The sequence below is a fragment of the Nicotiana tomentosiformis genome, chromosome 5, assembly GCF_000390325.3.
Source record: "Nicotiana tomentosiformis chromosome 5, ASM39032v3, whole genome shotgun sequence".
In the NCBI taxonomy this organism is placed as follows: domain Eukaryota; kingdom Viridiplantae; phylum Streptophyta; class Magnoliopsida; order Solanales; family Solanaceae; genus Nicotiana; species Nicotiana tomentosiformis.
Window position 1 is genome coordinate 9,272,120 of NC_090816.1, and position 18,329 is coordinate 9,290,448.

General features: G+C 35.4%; 1 protein-coding gene and 2 non-coding genes across 3 annotated transcripts; 2 read left to right on the forward strand and 1 right to left on the reverse strand.

Annotated features, from left to right (window-relative positions):
• Window positions 1-7,411: 7,411 nt before the first annotated feature.
• Window positions 7,412-7,486, forward strand: LOC117274684 (small nucleolar RNA R66). Its single transcript, XR_004504838.1, has one exon. It is a non-coding gene; the product is annotated as a small nucleolar RNA R66 (small nucleolar RNA).
• Window positions 7,487-7,632: 146 nt separating this feature from the next.
• LOC117274685 (small nucleolar RNA snoR118) lies at window positions 7,633-7,722 on the forward strand. The gene has a single exon (XR_004504839.1). It is a non-coding gene; the product is annotated as a small nucleolar RNA snoR118 (small nucleolar RNA).
• Window positions 7,723-10,445: 2,723 nt separating this feature from the next.
• On the reverse strand, window positions 10,446-17,279 carry LOC104088367 (phytochrome B-like). The gene is made up of 4 exons (XM_009593026.4): window positions 15,055-17,279; window positions 13,094-13,901; window positions 12,037-12,330; window positions 10,446-11,179 (listed from the first exon to the last, which is right to left on the reverse strand). The coding sequence occupies exons 1-4, from the start codon at window positions 17,141-17,143 to the stop codon at window positions 10,960-10,962; spliced, it is 3,411 nt and encodes a 1,136-aa protein (XP_009591321.1). The 5' UTR covers window positions 17,144-17,279; the 3' UTR covers window positions 10,446-10,959.
• Between the last annotated feature and the right edge of the window lie 1,050 nt (window positions 17,280-18,329).

An 18,329-nucleotide genomic window follows, 5' to 3' on the forward strand; every position in this document is an offset into this window, starting at 1 on the left:
TACAAACCTATACAAGCATTTTCGACAATTGTTTATAATTTTTAGAGCTTTAAATTAATGTTTCTTGTATTTCAATTATATAGAAATATCTAGTAATTATCCTTTTAAATTATTTTGTGATGACTTAGTTACCTAAAATAATTATTTTTCACCTATAATATATGTTTCAAACATTTTATTTCATTCCATATAATTACAGTAGCATTTTTAAGCTATTTATCTAATTTTGCAATAATGGCCTATATTCATACATAAAGGCTCTTTATTTTATATTATTTATGTCAAAATAGTATATTTATATTTTTATAATACAAATTTATTATCTTAAGTATTTCAGTATATAAATAATATTTTATTTTATTTATTAAGCATTTTTATAAATTATTTTTGACAAATTTTGGGTTATTTAAATAATAGCCCAATTTTTACCTATTTTCGGACCCAAATTAACCCAAACCTTAGCCCAACTTACCCAATCCCAAAACCAAACTACCCTTTTAAAATACCCAGCTGATACCCACTCCAAATAACCCACCCAATTCCCCTTACTATCCTGGCCGTTGATCTCGAGTGATCAACGACCCATAATAATCCAAACCCTTTTAATTACCTAAAACTATCCAAAACCCTAACCCATTTCCCCCCTGCCCAGCCGTCTTCACACCCTCTCTCATCTCTCTTCTTCTCTGTTAAACCCTAATTGCCGTAACCCTGACCTTCTCCGATTCTGACTCAAACATGGAATCAATCAATGATCTACTTACCTATTTTGTGATACTCTATCATTATACGCATGTTACTTAGTTCTTGCCCTATTTTGGCAAGAACTACTTCTCAAGAACGGACCGATTTACTTTGATTCTGTGAAGATCTGGATGATCTTTCGTCTATATACATGTTATATTGAACGATTCTTGTATTATTGGTTCGATTCAAGTCGTCAGTCCCAACTAGGGTTTGAGACTTTCCCTTTCTCTTTAATGATTTTCGATTGATATTCTTCCCTTTCTTGTGTTTGACTGATATTTTCCTTAAATTTTATTTAATCTACTGTACCTCCTTATTTTATGTGTTATTTGCCCTAAAACTGACTCAAATTGATTCTCGCATGCTATATTTTCCTTATTCTCTGTTTAATCTACTGTACTTCCTTATTCAATGTGCTATTTGCCCTAAGACTAACTCTAATTGATTCTAGAATGCCATAGTTTCCTTATTCTATGTTTAATTTACCGTGTTTCCCTATTTTATGTGTTAAATCTGCTACTATATAAACCCCTCCCCTAAAACCCCTTGAACATACCTTTTTGAATCTCCTAATCCCTGCTATTATTCTCACTACTCTCCTCTCTCACTCTCTCACTCACTGTTACACTCGAACACTCTCTAAAATCATTGAATTCTGGGCCGGCTGAAAGCCAAGGTAATTAAACAACCTCATCCGGTGCAAGCATTGCTCGAAGCCCATTCTCGAGGCTCTTGTGAACTCTGAAGCATCGGGGACTTGGGGTTTTTGCTATTATGCTCTTTAATCTTTTGATTATGCTACTCGTTAGTGTTTTAAACCTTTGCAATGTTCAATTTCTTTCTTTCTTTCTGCATATGTATCTGAATTACATGAGCATGATAACGTTCAATACTCTGATGTCATTCTGTGATAAGTAAATACATGGGATAGTTTACTGTTGTGTTATGCTAATACGTATTCTTCACTATGATTTGCATTCTGTGATTTCTTGTCTTCTGAAATGGGTTCTATACCATTTAGCATCATATCATGTTTAGTTTTGAACTTCAATGAACGTCTATTTTGATATGAGCCTGACTACTGTGATTGTATGTTGTTAATTACAAAATTTCTTCATACTTTGTTTTGGGTGCTACCATAACTCTATGGGAACCATCCCCACCTGAATGAATCTTTTAGTGCTAAGTCCTGTGTATACTAGATTGCCCTTTGTGTATTAGTCCCAACTCTATGGAATGATGCTCTAAAGTCTACTTTAAACATGTTTCATGCTGTCCTTGTTTTTAAGAGATAAATACTCTATTTTTCTATTAACTATGACTTTGCTCCTATGCTAATATGTTTTTCAGTATGCCTTGGTTCATTTGCTACTATATCCTTTTTGTGATTATCGCAATGTGTGTCCCTCCATCATGTCTAAATACTGATTAATATGGCATTATGTTAGACTTAACTTAATTTGGATCTTTAGGTTTCAACTAGTTCAACTTCATGCATCTATACATGATAACCTATGTATGTCTGCAAACCTATTTTCTTCTCTTAAGTCCTATGAGGTTGTCTATGTGGTACTTTGCTATGTAAACCTTGCTGAACCTACTGGCCTGCTTGACCAGTTGTACTGTATGCTCAATTTGGTATATTACTTGATTTCTGTCCACTCTCCTTACTTGTTACTCTGATATTCTAAATTGCCATTCTTAGCCGGCTGAAAGCCAAGGCTATCTAGGTTCTATTGCTGGCCTCCCTAGTGTGAGCACTGCTCGGGGTCCAATTGAGGCCCTTGTGAACTCTGACACACTAGGTCTTGGTCCTAGTCATTCTCTCAACCTCCAAAACTGTCCCTAAGACTCTACTTCCCTGTCATGTATTGAATATCTATATTGGTTGTTCCAAGTGGTGCAACACTTGGTGTTGTGGCTCATTGAATTGGTATGGGGTCTTCTATGGACCCATGATCATGTATTGAATGTGGCTTTTTGTTGAAGGCTTAAGTATGCTATGTGAGAGATATTGAAGGCCCAGCAAGGCTGGGTATTTAGTTATTTTATTTGGGCTTACTGTGGGCTTGTTCACTGTTATGTAATATTGTTACTTTACTCATTATTGGGCATGTAATAATTTTTGTATAAATAATTGAGATTATTAGTAAAAGGGAATGGGGTAGATTTTAATATTAATATGCGATGGGTAGATAACATGTCTATAGGACTGAATGATATGTTTGATATATATGTCGTTCACTCTCTATGCACACTATAGAAATCATGCTATTAGGAGAAACACACACTTGCACTACTTGTCTACTAGCAAAGCATGAACTCAAATGCTTCAGTTATCCTTGTTGCTACATGTTATTAGAAAACATGCCCATAGGAAATAAATATCGTTGAACTTTCCTTCAATTTGCATTGCTAAAAATCATGCCTATAGGATTTGGATCATTTCATTTGCTACTATATCGCATTGTTCACTAGAAATCATGCCTATAGGACTAAGTATAACAGTAAAATCAATTCCAAGTGCTAATCGTTAAAGACCCTGCCTATAGGATACCACAATTCGCCTTAATAACTGTTAATGATGCCCCTCTCAACATTGTTTATTGTTCACTTAGACCACTATCAAAAGCGTGAGTAATTCTGGGTTTCTCCCGATAAATTCCACTGTCTTTACTACATAAATCACTTAGCCACAACATCTATAGGATTAATAACTGGAAATCTGCAATTTCAACAATCAATATGCGACAACTGTACAATCCTGTCTATAGGCGACGCTTGGTTTCTGAAACTGCTTGCATGCCTTAACGCCTTGTCACATAGAAATCATGTCTATAGGGATCTTAGTTCTTAATTTTGAACTGCTCAACATACAATTTGTCTTGCGTGCATTTGTTGCTTAAGTGTGGAGGCAAACTTGAGCCTTGACTGCCTATATGTTAAGTCCAATGTGTTTTGTATGTCGCCTAGTTTTGACATTTCTTAGCAGCCTAAGGGAGGTCTAGAACAATCCAAAGTAAAGGTCCAATACCTCTTGGACCATATGTATGGGATGTGTAGTGCGAGCATAGGGTACAACCTATAATTGAATTAGAACGCTTTTAGGTAACAACTTTAACATAGTAATCGGGTAGCAGGAGATGATAGTCTATTCCCGCTGAATAATATGAGTAACACCCCATCTTGAGGGAGTTACAAAGTATTATTTATGTTGCACGGGGTGATCCTTTAGGCTAAAAAACTTAGGACCCCCTCCTCTTTATATGTTGTTATTAGATCTAAATAGTTGTATCCTTATATTCGTACTAAGATTTGTATTAATCATGTTGTAATAAAGTTCTTTGACTTCTAAATTCCCTTTGTTTACTTGATCACCTAGCTTAATCGTAATCCACATAATCTTAAGTTCGGCCGGGACCCATAGTTGTGGACCTCGAGGAGTGTCTAACACCTTCACTTTGAGGTAACTTGAGCCCTTACCCGATCTTTGGTGGTGTTGACTAGTCAAACAGAGTTATCTGCATAATAGGTGCCCTAACGCACCTTTAAAAATCGTTAGGTGGCGACTCTTCTCCTTTAGCACTCTATCTCCCATTCTAAAAGGAGTTGTCACGTGTCGAAGCCCGCTTTTCGCGAGAAAAACTAGGCGCGACAATGTCGGTCCAAGTGATGGCTGGATATTCTACCAAGTTCTGTTTCAACTACTGTGAAGCCAATGAGCTTCAGATGTTGAGTCATTGGGTAAAAGCCTGAACGTGGTAGAATATCCAGCCATCACTTGGAATCATCCGCGACCGGGGGCAAATCCATCTGTTCCATCTAGGACCGAGAAACGAACTCTCTGAGCATCTCGCTATCCCTTTGCTTTACTTTGAAAAGGTCTGACTTCCTGATATCGACCTTTATAGCACCGACATGTGTTTTTACGAAGGAATCTGCAAGCATAGCAAACGAGTCAACAGAATTAGGAGGAAGGTTGTGGTACCATATCATAGCTCTCTTTGACAGGGTCTCTCCGAATTTTTTCAACAACATAGATTCGATTTCATCATCTTTCAAGTCATTCCCTTTGATGGCACATGTATAAGAGGTTACATGCTCATTTGGATCGGTCGTTCCATTGTACTTAGGGATTTTGGGCATGCGAAACTTTTTGGGGATCGGCTTTAGAGCCGCACTTGGGGGAAAAGGTTTTTGAATACATTTCTTGGAATACAAGCCCTTCTATATCGGGGGTGCTCCTGGAATTTAGTCGACCCTGGAGTTGTAGGTTTTCACCTTCTTATTATTGGCTTCGATTTTCTTTTCCCCTGTTTCTATCCATTTCGTCAATTCTTCGAGCAATTTCATAATTTCGGGGTTAGTCCCCGATTCACTCTCGCTCGTTCTTTCCGAGGTTGGTTCGTTCCTGCGGATGGCTTCCCGAGGGAGTTCAGATTCATTCCTGCTTAGTGTTCGACCTTGGTTATGCAATTGAGCTATCACCGTCTGTTGAGCTTGTAGCATTTCGAAGATCATACACAGATTGATCCCATCATTTTCGTCGTCGTGAGTGTTTTGGGCAATCGAATGCACTTCCTTGCGCACGTTGTTTTCGGGGTCGGTGGGTTGGTTTGTATCGATGGCCATATGCGAACATGTGTCAATAGGAACCATCACATGGATTCTACCAAGATCGACTGATGTTGCATCGTTACCGAGCACTGCATTGTTGTTCCTGTCGTGGTGGCCGGATTCTATGTCTATGTTTAGAGGGACAGACTGTGGGTTTGACATTTTCGATCCTAACATGAGATCAGAAATACTTCAAAGAACAAGTGTAAAATAAGGTGAGTTATGATGATTCGTATCAAATTATCGCTATTGATATGAGCGCCAAACTGTTTACCCTCAAAGTCGGATAACAATTGAATTTGTTAGTGGTTTAAAAGATATGCAGATTAACTTGATACTGAATGATAAATTAGATTACAATTGAAATAGATAACGATAAATTAACTACAAACCACACGAATAGGATAATTTCAGCCTAGGAAAGCTGACCACCCTTGAGTTGAATGTACTTCGATTAATACCAAGATACCAAAGAATAAAAATTTAGATGATAACGGTAATGTATTGCTTATGAGTGTAAGTTACAATGTCTTTCATGAATTGTGAACCCTCCTTTTATATTTTAGAGGAACCTACTTTTAAGGTATTACACTATTATTCCATAAAAAGTAAAAAAAGGTCCTTGATTTGTTGACCGTTGCCCCTTTTTTGGTATGTTATGTGATTCCCGCCGTAATGCCCGATTAGTTGCGGGAATTTCGGACCCCTGTCGGATAAGCTGGCAATATATTCCTTGAGACCGTTATGACCGGGATCGGTTATGACCTCGATAAACTCGAAGGCAAGTCTGGTGGTTCTGATGGCTAATTTGGTTAGGCAGGAACCGATCTCCGGGATTTTATCACCATCTCTCGATCCCAATTTGTCATGCTGGATGCTCGGTCAAATCTCGAGTTCAATTTTACCCGTATACAAGTATGTTGACATTGTAAGGAGCTTCATCCATGATAAAATCAAATACAAATCACATTAAAAAACAAACTGATTTACAAACTGATTTGTAGTAATATTATTTTTAGATTGAGTTTCATATGACTTTGCAAGAAGAACTATAAGAAGTTCGATATTTGCCTCATTCGACTAAACTTTAAGGAGTCATTTGGTTACCTGGATGAGAGAGACAAGGATATCTCATGTGATTAGCTATTGAGGTGGATGTAATGTTTTGACACCGGATTCAACTGAACCCAGTACTTTTTGCACAAAGCATAAATTTATGTGTACAAATTCATTAATATTATAATGTATAGCAATATGAATCCATAACTTTAAAAATACAATGAGTTCAATGCTAAAACCTTAAATGTTGAACCCATAAAGCTCAAATCCCAAATCCGCCTCTGATTAGCTATCCCATATAAAATATGAGATAGCTGATCCCACAATTTTAATATAAAAATGGTTCACGAGACTAATTAATATCCATAACCAAATACGAGATAAAATAATCTCGTATTTTATCCCGAGGTCCCTTTCTCCCACCAACCAAACGACTCTTAAATACTTCATAAAAAACTGATTATGTTTTAAATAGCGTAGGTAAAAGCAGATTATGTGCAAATAACAAGTTTCAAGCCCAGGAGGTTTGGTAAACGAATGGGCCGTACTTGGCCCAATCTATCAATTGGGCCGGTAAGTGCTCTTTGGTCATTTTCTCTGTTTCCTCGTCAAAACCCTAATTCCACTCTCTGTACTATATGTACTCTTCTACGGCTTAAAACTTTATTCACAATTTCATAAGACTCTCTCTTTTTGTGTCTTCTTTGCTTGCAAATTTATAAGTTTCTATTCTTAATTTCAATTTTCAACTGAATTTTATTCTTTGCCTTTGAATTGGCACCCTTGAAATAATTAAGGATATGGGTTTTTCCAAGTTTGCATTTTTATGCAAATAAAAAAGGCAGAAATGTTTTTGCAGAATCGTTGAGTCGCTTTGCCTGTATTATTTTCTAGGCTTAGTGAATAAGATCCTGCAAAATTATTCAATATTCTTTGGATTTTTCCTACCTTTTTTTTATTGTTCTGAATTTTTTTTGATTTGGGGTTTTCCTATGATGGCATGAAATCTTTGAGACCTGAATTCTTTATTTTGATGACAACTACAAGCATTTTTTCTGAGGATTTCCCCACTTCCAAAAAAATTGGAAAAATTATTTTCTTTGTTCTTATTTGATTTATGTCATTTTATTTGTTCCTTTTTTTGTAATTTGTTATATTTTTTTGTGTTGATTGAAAAAAAAATGATTTTGGGTATTAATATATTATTGTTGAGATGATGATTGCACTGGGCTCTGAGCAGTTTTAAGAAACTGCATTATATTGATGCATAAATGCAGCCTAGAAAACTACGTCTGATCACACTCTTTTTTGATGGAAAACTTTTAATTTTAGTATCATTATTTATATGTTTTAACTTATTTTTCACTTTTATTCTTATTTGGTAATAATAACATTAGTTGAGCATAAATGGAAAATCATAATCAGTAAGGATTCATCATATAATTGAGGATTCATAATATAATTGATTATGACTTGTTTGAGATTAAGGTTCACTTGTTGTACAAGTGAACAGGTTTGGCTAGAGAGTGCTAAGTTTGGCTGAATATAGTAGCTTTGATTCGAACTCTGTATTTTATCATAAATATATATAAATTATTAATTTAGAACTGTCGATTTAGAATTCTAAAATCATAAATTTGAAATCCTGATTTTTGTCAGAGTTGGAATCCTGGTTTTTGTCAGAATTGACACATTGCTTATGTGTTAGTAGTGACTTCAAATTTTTGTCGTTCCTTCTGTACTGACTTGCGACTATTGAAAGAAAATCCTTATCAAATTATTAGTTTCCTACATTTTCTTTAAGATAACAGATTGAAACAAAGGAAGAGCAGAGCATAATCTAACCTCACTGAACTTCTACAAACATCTTTGTTGCATTAGTGTATTGTAATCACAATATAATCTGTCTTACCTTGAAATTATTTGGACATAAGAATTGTAAAATTTCAAAAAAGAAATTTTAACTGAAAATGGTATATGAAAATTAGCTATCGTTTGGCCATAGATTCTCAAATTTATTTTGAAAAATTTGATAAAGTTTGGTTTAAAGATGAAAATGTATTTGGACATGATTTTTCAAAACATATTTTACTTTTTATTTAAAAAAATATGAAACATGACTTATATCCATAGGTACTAAAAACTGTCACAAATATCTAATAGTACCGTTATCACAAATCATATTCTTGAACATAAATAAAAATAAGTTTGGTACAAAATTATTATTTTTATAATGAACTATATAAATCATTAATTATAGTGAAAACTCATCAGAGAATTATGGCTCCTAATTAAAAAAAAAAAGTTAACCGATACGGCTCCTAATTAATAAATGTGGGCTCTTTTACAAACTATAAAAGTTTGGGGTAATATTTTAAAAAATTTAAAAATGTAACGGTTATGTTTTGACCCAAAATTAGCAATTGAGGTGATTTGGGAATTTGGAATTTTGCCAAAATGTGAGCAAAATTTATGGCGAAACATATGTTTGTCAAATAAATCTCAAATTTATTTTGGCAAAACTCATGGCCAAATGGGTCCTTAGAGTTCGTACTTGGACATGAATATAACTTTGGATTGATTTTAAAGTTTTGTGAGTAATTGAAAATTTTGAAAAATAAAATTTTGGAGGTTTTTAAATTTTCGAAAAATTTCAAAACAAGTGAATTAGAAAAATCACGATAATCGCTGCTTTAAAAAAAAGTAAATTTTTTTCGAAAAAAGCGAAATTTCTTATGTGGCTCTAAATTTAGAGAATGTTTCCAATATCAAATCAAAATATGGACATTGGCTAGTGTTGCAGTTAATAGATTACAACTTTGTATATTACTTAGCTAAAAGAGAATAGTAAAGAAAGTGTTAACTTTTGGATATGCTAAAGGACCAACTATTATTCTTTTTTTTTTCCTTTTTTGTGGCATACGTTTTCTTTTATATACATGGAAAGGAATGGTTCTCAGTTGATCTAGCATTGATATGGAGTAAGTTAAGGGTGTATATGATCAAGTTAGTTTGGTTTTTATTAAAATTAAATTAACTACATCGGTTTGGATTGGTCTTTTTTTTTTATTACAAGAATATTATTTTAATTTTACTTTGTTAAAGTTATATAATAACGTTTTGATAATTAAATATATATTTAGTAGAAATTGAAAAAACTGGCAAATATATGGTTTATTAATAATTTCTTATGGGAGACTTTTTTAATAACACATGATAATTAATTTCTTAATTGTCTAATAATAATTTTTTATCGATATGTGCTTTTAAGGTTAACTAAACTTAATAATTAAACGTAAAATCAATATGATACCAAATTAATGATATATTCTACTTAATTTTAAATTATCTAAATACTATTTCAAATTCGAAAAAGATATAAGAAATCTTGACATATTAATGTGAAAAAATAAAGAGATAGATTGACGTATTTTAATACCACTTGATAAGAAAGTGATACAACACATTATTTAAGAAATCTTAAAATAAATAAACTTCATAATATTATTAAATATTACATTTCATGAGAATATTTTAAATATTTATATATCGGTTTGGTTCAGATTTTTTAATCAATTTGATTTGATTTTTTGAACATCCCAAAAGTCCGTTATATGATTAAAGCTGTAGACAACTAGTGGTACTCATCTAAAATCTAATGAGAAGGACATTCAAGATTTAAATCACACCCAAGCGGTCTTCTAAAAGAGGTCAATGGCGGAGATGGTGGCAAAGTGAGGATAATTTTAACTTGAGCATTTAGTCGCATAAATAGAGCAAATGACTTTCTAAACAAACTCACCAGATAAGAAGGGATTGCTGAGATTATCAGCACTTTTCACCTACAATTCCAGGATCGTGGGTTCGAGTAACAAAAGGGAATCAAACGGAAGGGGATAAAAAAAACAAACTCTCACCTAAGGCTAACAAGGGTGTTAACATAAGAGAGCTCATTTAGAGAACCTTGAAAAACAGGAAAGATAATGTATTTGTTAAACTTACAAAGTTGTTCAGCTGTAACACACTTGAAATATAAGATGCTAAAAATTAACAGATAAATTAAGTCCCCCTTGATAGAGCCTTTCCTGGCAAGAGGAGCTTATACATAGAAGATGTTCAGCATATCCATGTTACATAAAGCATCAAAATTTATGTCATTACAAATAAAGACATTCATTCTACCGGACCATCACTCAGCATTATATATATTTATCCAACAAGCAAACTTTAGTACATCGAAGTGACCTCTTTAAAACAATATCCCTAGTACATTTCCTTAGAATGATACTAATCACAACTGCTTGAAACCGTTAAGCCAAGAAGCATATTGACGCAACCCATATTGCAGATTTGCAGTTAATTTGGAAGTAAACCAATTAGGATGTTAAAATGTATCCTAGTATAAACTAATCCTGGTATTGGAAACTTGACCCTCCTCCAAGTTCCGCGCTAAGCACCTGAGGCATCCCCAACATTCTACTAGATTGCACGATTCCTCTTTGAGCGACTTCAAGATTGAATCTAATAGCTAGTAACCTAGCCAACCGTCTTTGAACCTCTTTGAGGCATAGGTAGTTCAAGTATAATCAGGAAGAAACATCTTTCTGATTGTCTGATATACTGGACTTCTCCATTCATAAGATTTAAGATTTTTCGGCACATGCTCAGCCGTAGACCTTCCTGAGTTACCCACTGACTGTTATGGAACATATCTTGGATTAATTCAGGAGGAAGACCTTCACCAGGGCAAACAATCCTTTTCCAGAAAAAAAGAGATAAAATCAAATTAACTGAGATAGTATGACCAAACAGCATTGAAATGCTGAAAAATATTAGTATCCGGTTATATTGTCACTTTCATCAAGAGTCTACTAAAAAGGGCAGCCCGGTGTACTAAGCTCCCGCTATACGCGGGGTCCGAGGAAGGGCCGGACCACAAGGGTCTTATTGTATGCAGTCTTACCCTGCATTTCTGCTAGAGATTGTTTCCACGGCTCGAACCTGTGACCTCCTGGTCACAGGCAACAACTTTACCAGTTACGCCAAGACTCTTCAAATTAAAAAGCAAATCAAGCATATCATAGAATGCTAGCAAAATACCATCATATACATGCATATGTTACACCTCCAAAAAGAATAGTTGGCAGTTATTTTAAATAAAGTAGTGCAGTGCATCCAATCACCATAAAAGTGATTTGGAAAAATGTTAGGACCCCAATATACTGATCAAATGATAAAAAGCAAAGAGAAGGAAGGTGGGCTAAATGCTACACCCCAAGAAAAGTGGTAGCAGTAAACTAGTGAGTAGTTGCTAACGAAGTCCAAATCAAACATTGTGATCAATCTGTAATCATAACATAAAATCCACCAATTCCACGCGAACTTGTTGAGATGTTAAGGACTATTCAGTTCTACATGGATACTCCTGAAGAAAGATTTGAACAGCCACACAGTAACAGCTAGAGCTGATGAAGTGTAAATGAAGGACTGCATAAGATCTTCCATTCAGGGATCTTTTAAGGAAACAATGCTTCAAGATTCAGATGACAGTAGAAGCATGTTGGTATAGCTCATCCACCACAAAAGTAAAGAAAAGAAAGTTGTAGAACATACCTGGACTCAATATGTACGATAGTTACTCCATTAGAAATTTGCTTCATACTTGGTTGAAGATGGACTTCTACCCACCCTTCTGGGGATGGCGCATAGCTTGCCATAATCTGCAAGAAATCAGCAAAGACCTGCTGAATTCTGACTTGATCGCCGTAGACCCTTAATGTCTTGATTTCCTCTGGAATATCCCGGATCAGTTGCACACCTCTTTCCCTCAACAATAACATCACTTGGCTAACAACAGCATCTATCACACTCGAAAGAAAAAATTCTGCTTTCTCAAGCTCCAGTGAACTGTTAGAATTATGAAGGTTAATCATCTTCTGAAGATGGGAAGGAACATTACAACTTGAAGTCAGCTACCTTCTTACATAGAGGTAACATGCATTTCTCCACCCCCCTCCGCAACCACAAAAGAAAAAGAAAAATAGAAAAAGAATAGGGAGGATGATGAAGAGGAAGGAAAAATCTAAAATTGTTCAAACATCACATGACAAGGCAACACATGGTAATTGCCTCTATAAAGACCAAACTCAGTTTGTGTCTCATGGGAACTACCTCGCAAGTTGAAAATATAAGGTTTATGTTCCTACATTTGATATTGATATGGAAATATACTGTCACACAGGTCCAATACCCTCATTCAACTATCCAGATTTCTTGAATAGTTAATTTTTCGGTCACATACTGCTGCGAAGTGAGTTCTTGTGCACTAACCGCAACTAGCTTAACACCACTACAAGCTATAATTCAGATATGATACAAACTTGAGAAGCATATTCCGTAGATTGTCTATAGGATCCTAAGGCCAAATGACAACTAGGACCAAACATGTACCTTGTGTGCTTTCGTCTTGAATGTTAAAACAACTAAAGAACAGTAGTTGTTCATTGCAATGTTTATGATACAGGAAAGTCTTCATGCTTTTCAACCATAGCTCATAAAACATTACCACATTTTTACAAGGACTATAAAAGTTGTACTAGAGTATACTATATCATGGTAAACAGATTCTTTTAACTTGGATGATAGCAAGCACAATTGAATACATACTCACCCGTTTTCAATATTGTCAAGATCAACATCCCTTATGATATTAGACATCTGCCTCTCACAAGCAACATTTGTTTCCAGAAATTGCTTCTGGTCTTCTGTCAAATCTGTGGTCTCTAATAATGAATTTGCAAAGCGTATACCATTCAGCGGATTCTTTAATTCCCGAAAAATGTAAGCCAACCCTTTCATCTGAGAAATACTTGTCCTCTCCTGTTGTCTCTGCATGCTTAGAGTTTGCTGCAATTCAGGACTTGCAATCTGCAAGAAACAGAAGGCCCCAATAATTTGGCCATCCATATTGACTCTCTTGTTAGCAGTCAAAAGAACATGAACAAATTTTCCATTTCGGTCCGAAAAAGAAAATGAAAACTTTTCCGTGTCCTGGCCTCCAATTGCATTATGCAACACAATCATGAATTTAGTCATGGTGTCTGGGCCTTTGAGCCGACAAAAATTGCCAAAAATCTCACCAACTAACATTTTTTCAATGATTTCTCCTCTGTTCCAACCAGTAAGTTTTTCCATCGCAGTGTTCCACTCGACGCAGTAAGTGTTTTCATCTGATACAAATATGGGCGGGATCAGAGGATTAGGGCTGTGCATGACGGCCTTGTAATCACCTTGTATGCGAATAAATTTGTCCATTACAACTTTTTGGGCAGTAACATCCTGGCTAACGAAGCAGACACCAACAATGTTATTCATGTAGTCTTTGCTAGAGCAAGCATTAACCACCACAAAAAGAGCCCTCTTCAGTTGCTCAGCTCCAAATGTCCTAAACTTTATTTCTATGTTCTTATCTTCTTCACCTGTGATTAGTTTAGCAACAACATTATTTTATTTTGCATAGAATGGCTGGACATTGAGAGGGTGGATACCAATCAGTTTCAATAACAAAATGCAACAAAGTCAAGCTGCATACAGAGTACAAAGAGAATATTGCCACCCCACTGTCCGGATTAGCCTGAATCTGATCTTAAATATAATTTCATTTTGTAATCCAGATAAGATATATATCCACAACAATCACGCCCATGTTCTCTGAAATCACCTAGAGTTAATCCACATCGAAAACTCAAGATTGAAACTGACCTCCAAAAGGCATAAAACTGTGTCATGATTACATTAGAAAGCTCTGACGCAACTTGTTACATGCTTTATGATCCATAAAAAATCTTGATTACTTATCATGCTTCCATTACGTGGCTTATGACACGATACAGTTTCTGGGATAGCTTATCACAATCTAATCAACACTTCATATGTGCTGAACCTCTAAGTGCACGGTGTCAAAGCAACAGTACTAAATTAACAGAACTAATTAGTGAAATGTATTTAAATATGGGAGGCAATCTGTTGGATTATTTTGAAACAAAGGAAACGAGATAACAGGTGGTAAAAGATTAGAAATTTCTGTCAGACAGACCAGGGTAAATACATGCTATGGATATTATAGATTAGTCAATCCTTATGAACAGCAGTATAATAATCTATCAGAACACCTACTACCTGTAGTATATGAAAGGATAAGGACAATAGACATTTAATGCACTGGAAGTGCCAAAAAACTAGCTAATTTTCAACACAAACATGAGGATGAAGAGAACACATCTTGCTAAAGTGCTTCTTATCCCTAAAAACATCTATCCAATGGAAAGAAAATTGCTAAATAAATGAAATTTGCAATCCCACCCCCCCTCTATCCTGAAAAAGAATACTAAGGCTCATGATTTTGTTGACTTTAATGGAAGAAAGAATATAAGAAACCAGCATTTTGTGGCATGATTACAGGAGGGAACTTAAGTAAATATCACTAAAACCTGTGATGCCTTTTCCATTAAAATTTCAGAAAACAAAGAAAAGCAAGTGAGAGTATAGTCGCTCAATATAGCTTAAGGGAACTCCACATGCAATGAAATGCACCAGTTGAAATGAAAGAAATGTAGAACGGATTGGTATAACCTTTTAAAGCATTGAAGAGAAGGTTCTCAGCAGTTCTCTGTGATTCTTCGTGGACAAGATCATGAACCAAGGACTTCCCCATTGCTTCTTCAATTGATAACCCTGTCAACTCTGCAATTTTGGCATTCCATCCATTTATGCAACCTTCAACATCAACGGCAAATATGGGTGCTGTAGCAGTCTCTATCAATCTAACCATTTCTCTGGCAACAGATCTCAGCTCATCCATCCCTTGCAACCCCGCTTCCCCAAGCTGAGCATGCGCGACAGCCATAGAATTACTTGCCTCAGCATCCTTGAATGAATCACGTAGAATAAGCTGCAAAGAGTGAATTGCATCCATTTCTGGATTCTCCCATGGTAAACTGCGGCTCTTAACAACTTCCAGAAATGCCTTGAAGGAAGAGCGTGGATGCATTCTCTGCCAATCATCTTTGTCTTCTGGATGATGCTTTGCACCACCCCATTTTAACTCACTCGCAGTGTGTGAACGGAACCAAAACAGGAAATCTTTTGAAGTTACATAAGCAACAGCCATCCCACAAACCGCATCACCAAGTGAAGTTGCCCCAGGATACCCTGCATCGGCCAAACTATCAGTACTCAAACCTGTTGAGTCAACATGATAAGTCAATAGCCACTCCACGATGCCCTTTATCTGGGCTTCAGTAGGTGTAATACCCATAGGATAGTACTTCCCCTGGTAGTACAAAGCGGCCCCATCGCATTTCACAAGGTCGACAATACTGGGACTCTGAGTAACAATCCCCGTAGGTGAGTCTCGAAGAAGCATGTCACATAACAATGTTTGTGTCCTTAAGACATGTTTTTCAGCCAACTGTGATGCCAATTGTAATTCCATGTTTAGTTGGAGCCCAAAGGCCTGCATAAGGAATTCACAGGCATAACGAAGGGGGAAAGGAATGCACCGAGCAGAAGTGTGGTGTCCAACGACCAAGCCCCATAATCTCATCGTATTTCGGCCTCCTCCAACAATTTCATCATCGTTACCATTTATAATAACAGCCAGTGTTAATGACGCGACATTGCCCATATTGACCATGTACTGGGGGTGGCAACCATGAGGGGACCTAAGTGTTGAACCGACTAAACACAGAGGCTGCTCGAGCGATTCATCCTGAATAACCCGCACAGGGGTGGCAGTACAGTCCACAATCATTCTAACCCTATTCTGCTTAAATAAGAATCTCGATGCTTGTGGAATATCAGTAGCCGGATAATGCAAACCAATATAAGGCTCCAAATCATCTCTCTTACTCTCCGCCACGACCTCCCCATGCTCATCCTCATGAAACTTATACACCATAACGCGATCATGCCCAGTGAGCTCCCTCACACTCTTAACAACAGTATCACACAAAAGCTTAACATCTCCACCGGGGAGCGATTGCAAGAGCGAAATAGCCCTTACAGCAAGTTTCTGTGATTGCACAGCTCCAGCAATAGACAATGCAGGGTCCTCTGTTCTAGCAGGCTCCAAATCAATTACAATACCAACATCAATCCTATGCAAAATCGCGTAAAATGGCCTCCCCGAAATCTTGGAATGAATCCAAATCGGATTCAACAAAGCAATCTCACGCGCCCCAAAAGCACCTTCAAGCAAAACAGAGCTTGAAGGAGCAAAAAGGGTCCTAACATCAGTTCCAATTTTCAAAATTTCCACCTTTTCAAGACTCGGAACTGACTGTGGCATTATACCGAGCATGTCGCGTGCATTTTCACTATAAGCAATTACACAAAAACTCGACTCATCTACAGCTACTGTACAACCAAAAGGTTGAATATGACCACCTCTTTGAATATTATTCAAGTAAGCAGTAATTTGATATTCTGGAACAGACTCATTTGTATTTCTAACAGATTGTGAATAATCAAATGATTTTCCTGAAACTCCTGATTGTTCAAATGCAGCATGTAGTCTAGCATCTGTAGTATATTGTGCTACTGCTTTACTTATTGATGTATTATTATTATTGTTATTACTTGTACCTGAAAATTGAGCTTGATGTAGTTTTGGTTTGTGATTACGAGCATGCTTTACTCTGCTTCCACTTCCAGAAGCCATTCTTGAGCTGGTGATCAAGGGACTGAAATATAGCTTCTTCTTTTTTTCTATTATTATAGGAAAAGAGAGAGAGACAAGGAAGACAAATAAAAATAGTACAATAACTTCAAATAATAACAGTGTTTAGGTTAAATAATAATTAAAAATGGTATAATAAAAAACAAAAATTTGGTGTTATATGGAAAAAGAGGGTTCTATATATACTCTAATGGTAGCTAAGAATAAATGGGGAAGCGACCAAGAGTTAAAATATTGCGCACAAGTTAAAAGTGACCCATAAATAACAATTTAAAGAAGCTGGTTCAAAATTTGAATTTTATGAGTTTGTGATTCTATGACAACAATTTTTATGTACTAATAACTAGACCGAATATCTAATATTGTGTGTGTATATATATATGGGCGGGTGTAAAGTAGCGACATTAGGTTCAACTAAACACATAACTTTCGAATTTCGATGCAGAACATAAGTTTATGTGTAAAAATTCTTTAAGATTACAACAAATATATGAACTCATAAGTTAAAAAATTATACGAGTTCAATAATAAGAGTTTTAAAGGTTAAACCCATAAAACCCATAAAATTTAAATCGTGGATCCGCATTTATAGTAAATCTCTTAATATATTTGTAATAAGCTTAATATGATAATCTAGAAAATAAAGTTAATAATATATTATATTAAGTAAAAGTATCGTGATAGTTAAAAAAAAAAAATTACGCTTTCACTAGGTAAAGTTATCCCTCAATATTTACATTAAATTATCATGTCTTTCATACATATATTATTACTTAATTATAATTAACTATTAAGTATATATGTTTACTTTAATTTTTAAGTGCTACGATGATATTACTTATTTTTGGGTGAACACTAATTCGGACAACTAAAACTCTTAGTTCATTCTTGTGGGATTTTTCTTTTCCTTCTATCACAAAATAAATATTTACAATGTATTAATTGGTGTAAAATAAATACTCTCTGATACAAATAAATAGTTCGACAAAAATACAATTACATAAAGTAAATATTAACACAAAAGTTGAAACAAAAAATATAACACAAGTTGAACACGAACTGATGGCAAAGAAACCTGAGACGTCAAGATCTTGAAGTACAATTCTCTCCACTACTTTGGACTAATTCATGAATCTTTTCTTTTTCCTTCTTTTTCTCCCTTTTTAAT

Excerpts from the sequence above, each read along its gene's own strand:
- LOC104088367 (XM_009593026.4), bottom strand. The coding sequence starts at position 17,143 with ATGGCTTCTGGAAGTGGAAGCAGAGTAAAGCATGCTCGTAATCACAAA. Across the intron at positions 12,331-13,093 it reads CTTGACAATATTGAAAACGG|TTCACTGGAGCTTGAGAAAG; the intron begins GTGAGTATGTAT and ends TAATTCTAACAG. Across the intron at positions 11,180-12,036 it reads ATCGTACATATTGAGTCCAG|GATTGTTTGCCCTGGTGAAG; the intron begins GTATGTTCTACA and ends TTTCTGGAAAAG.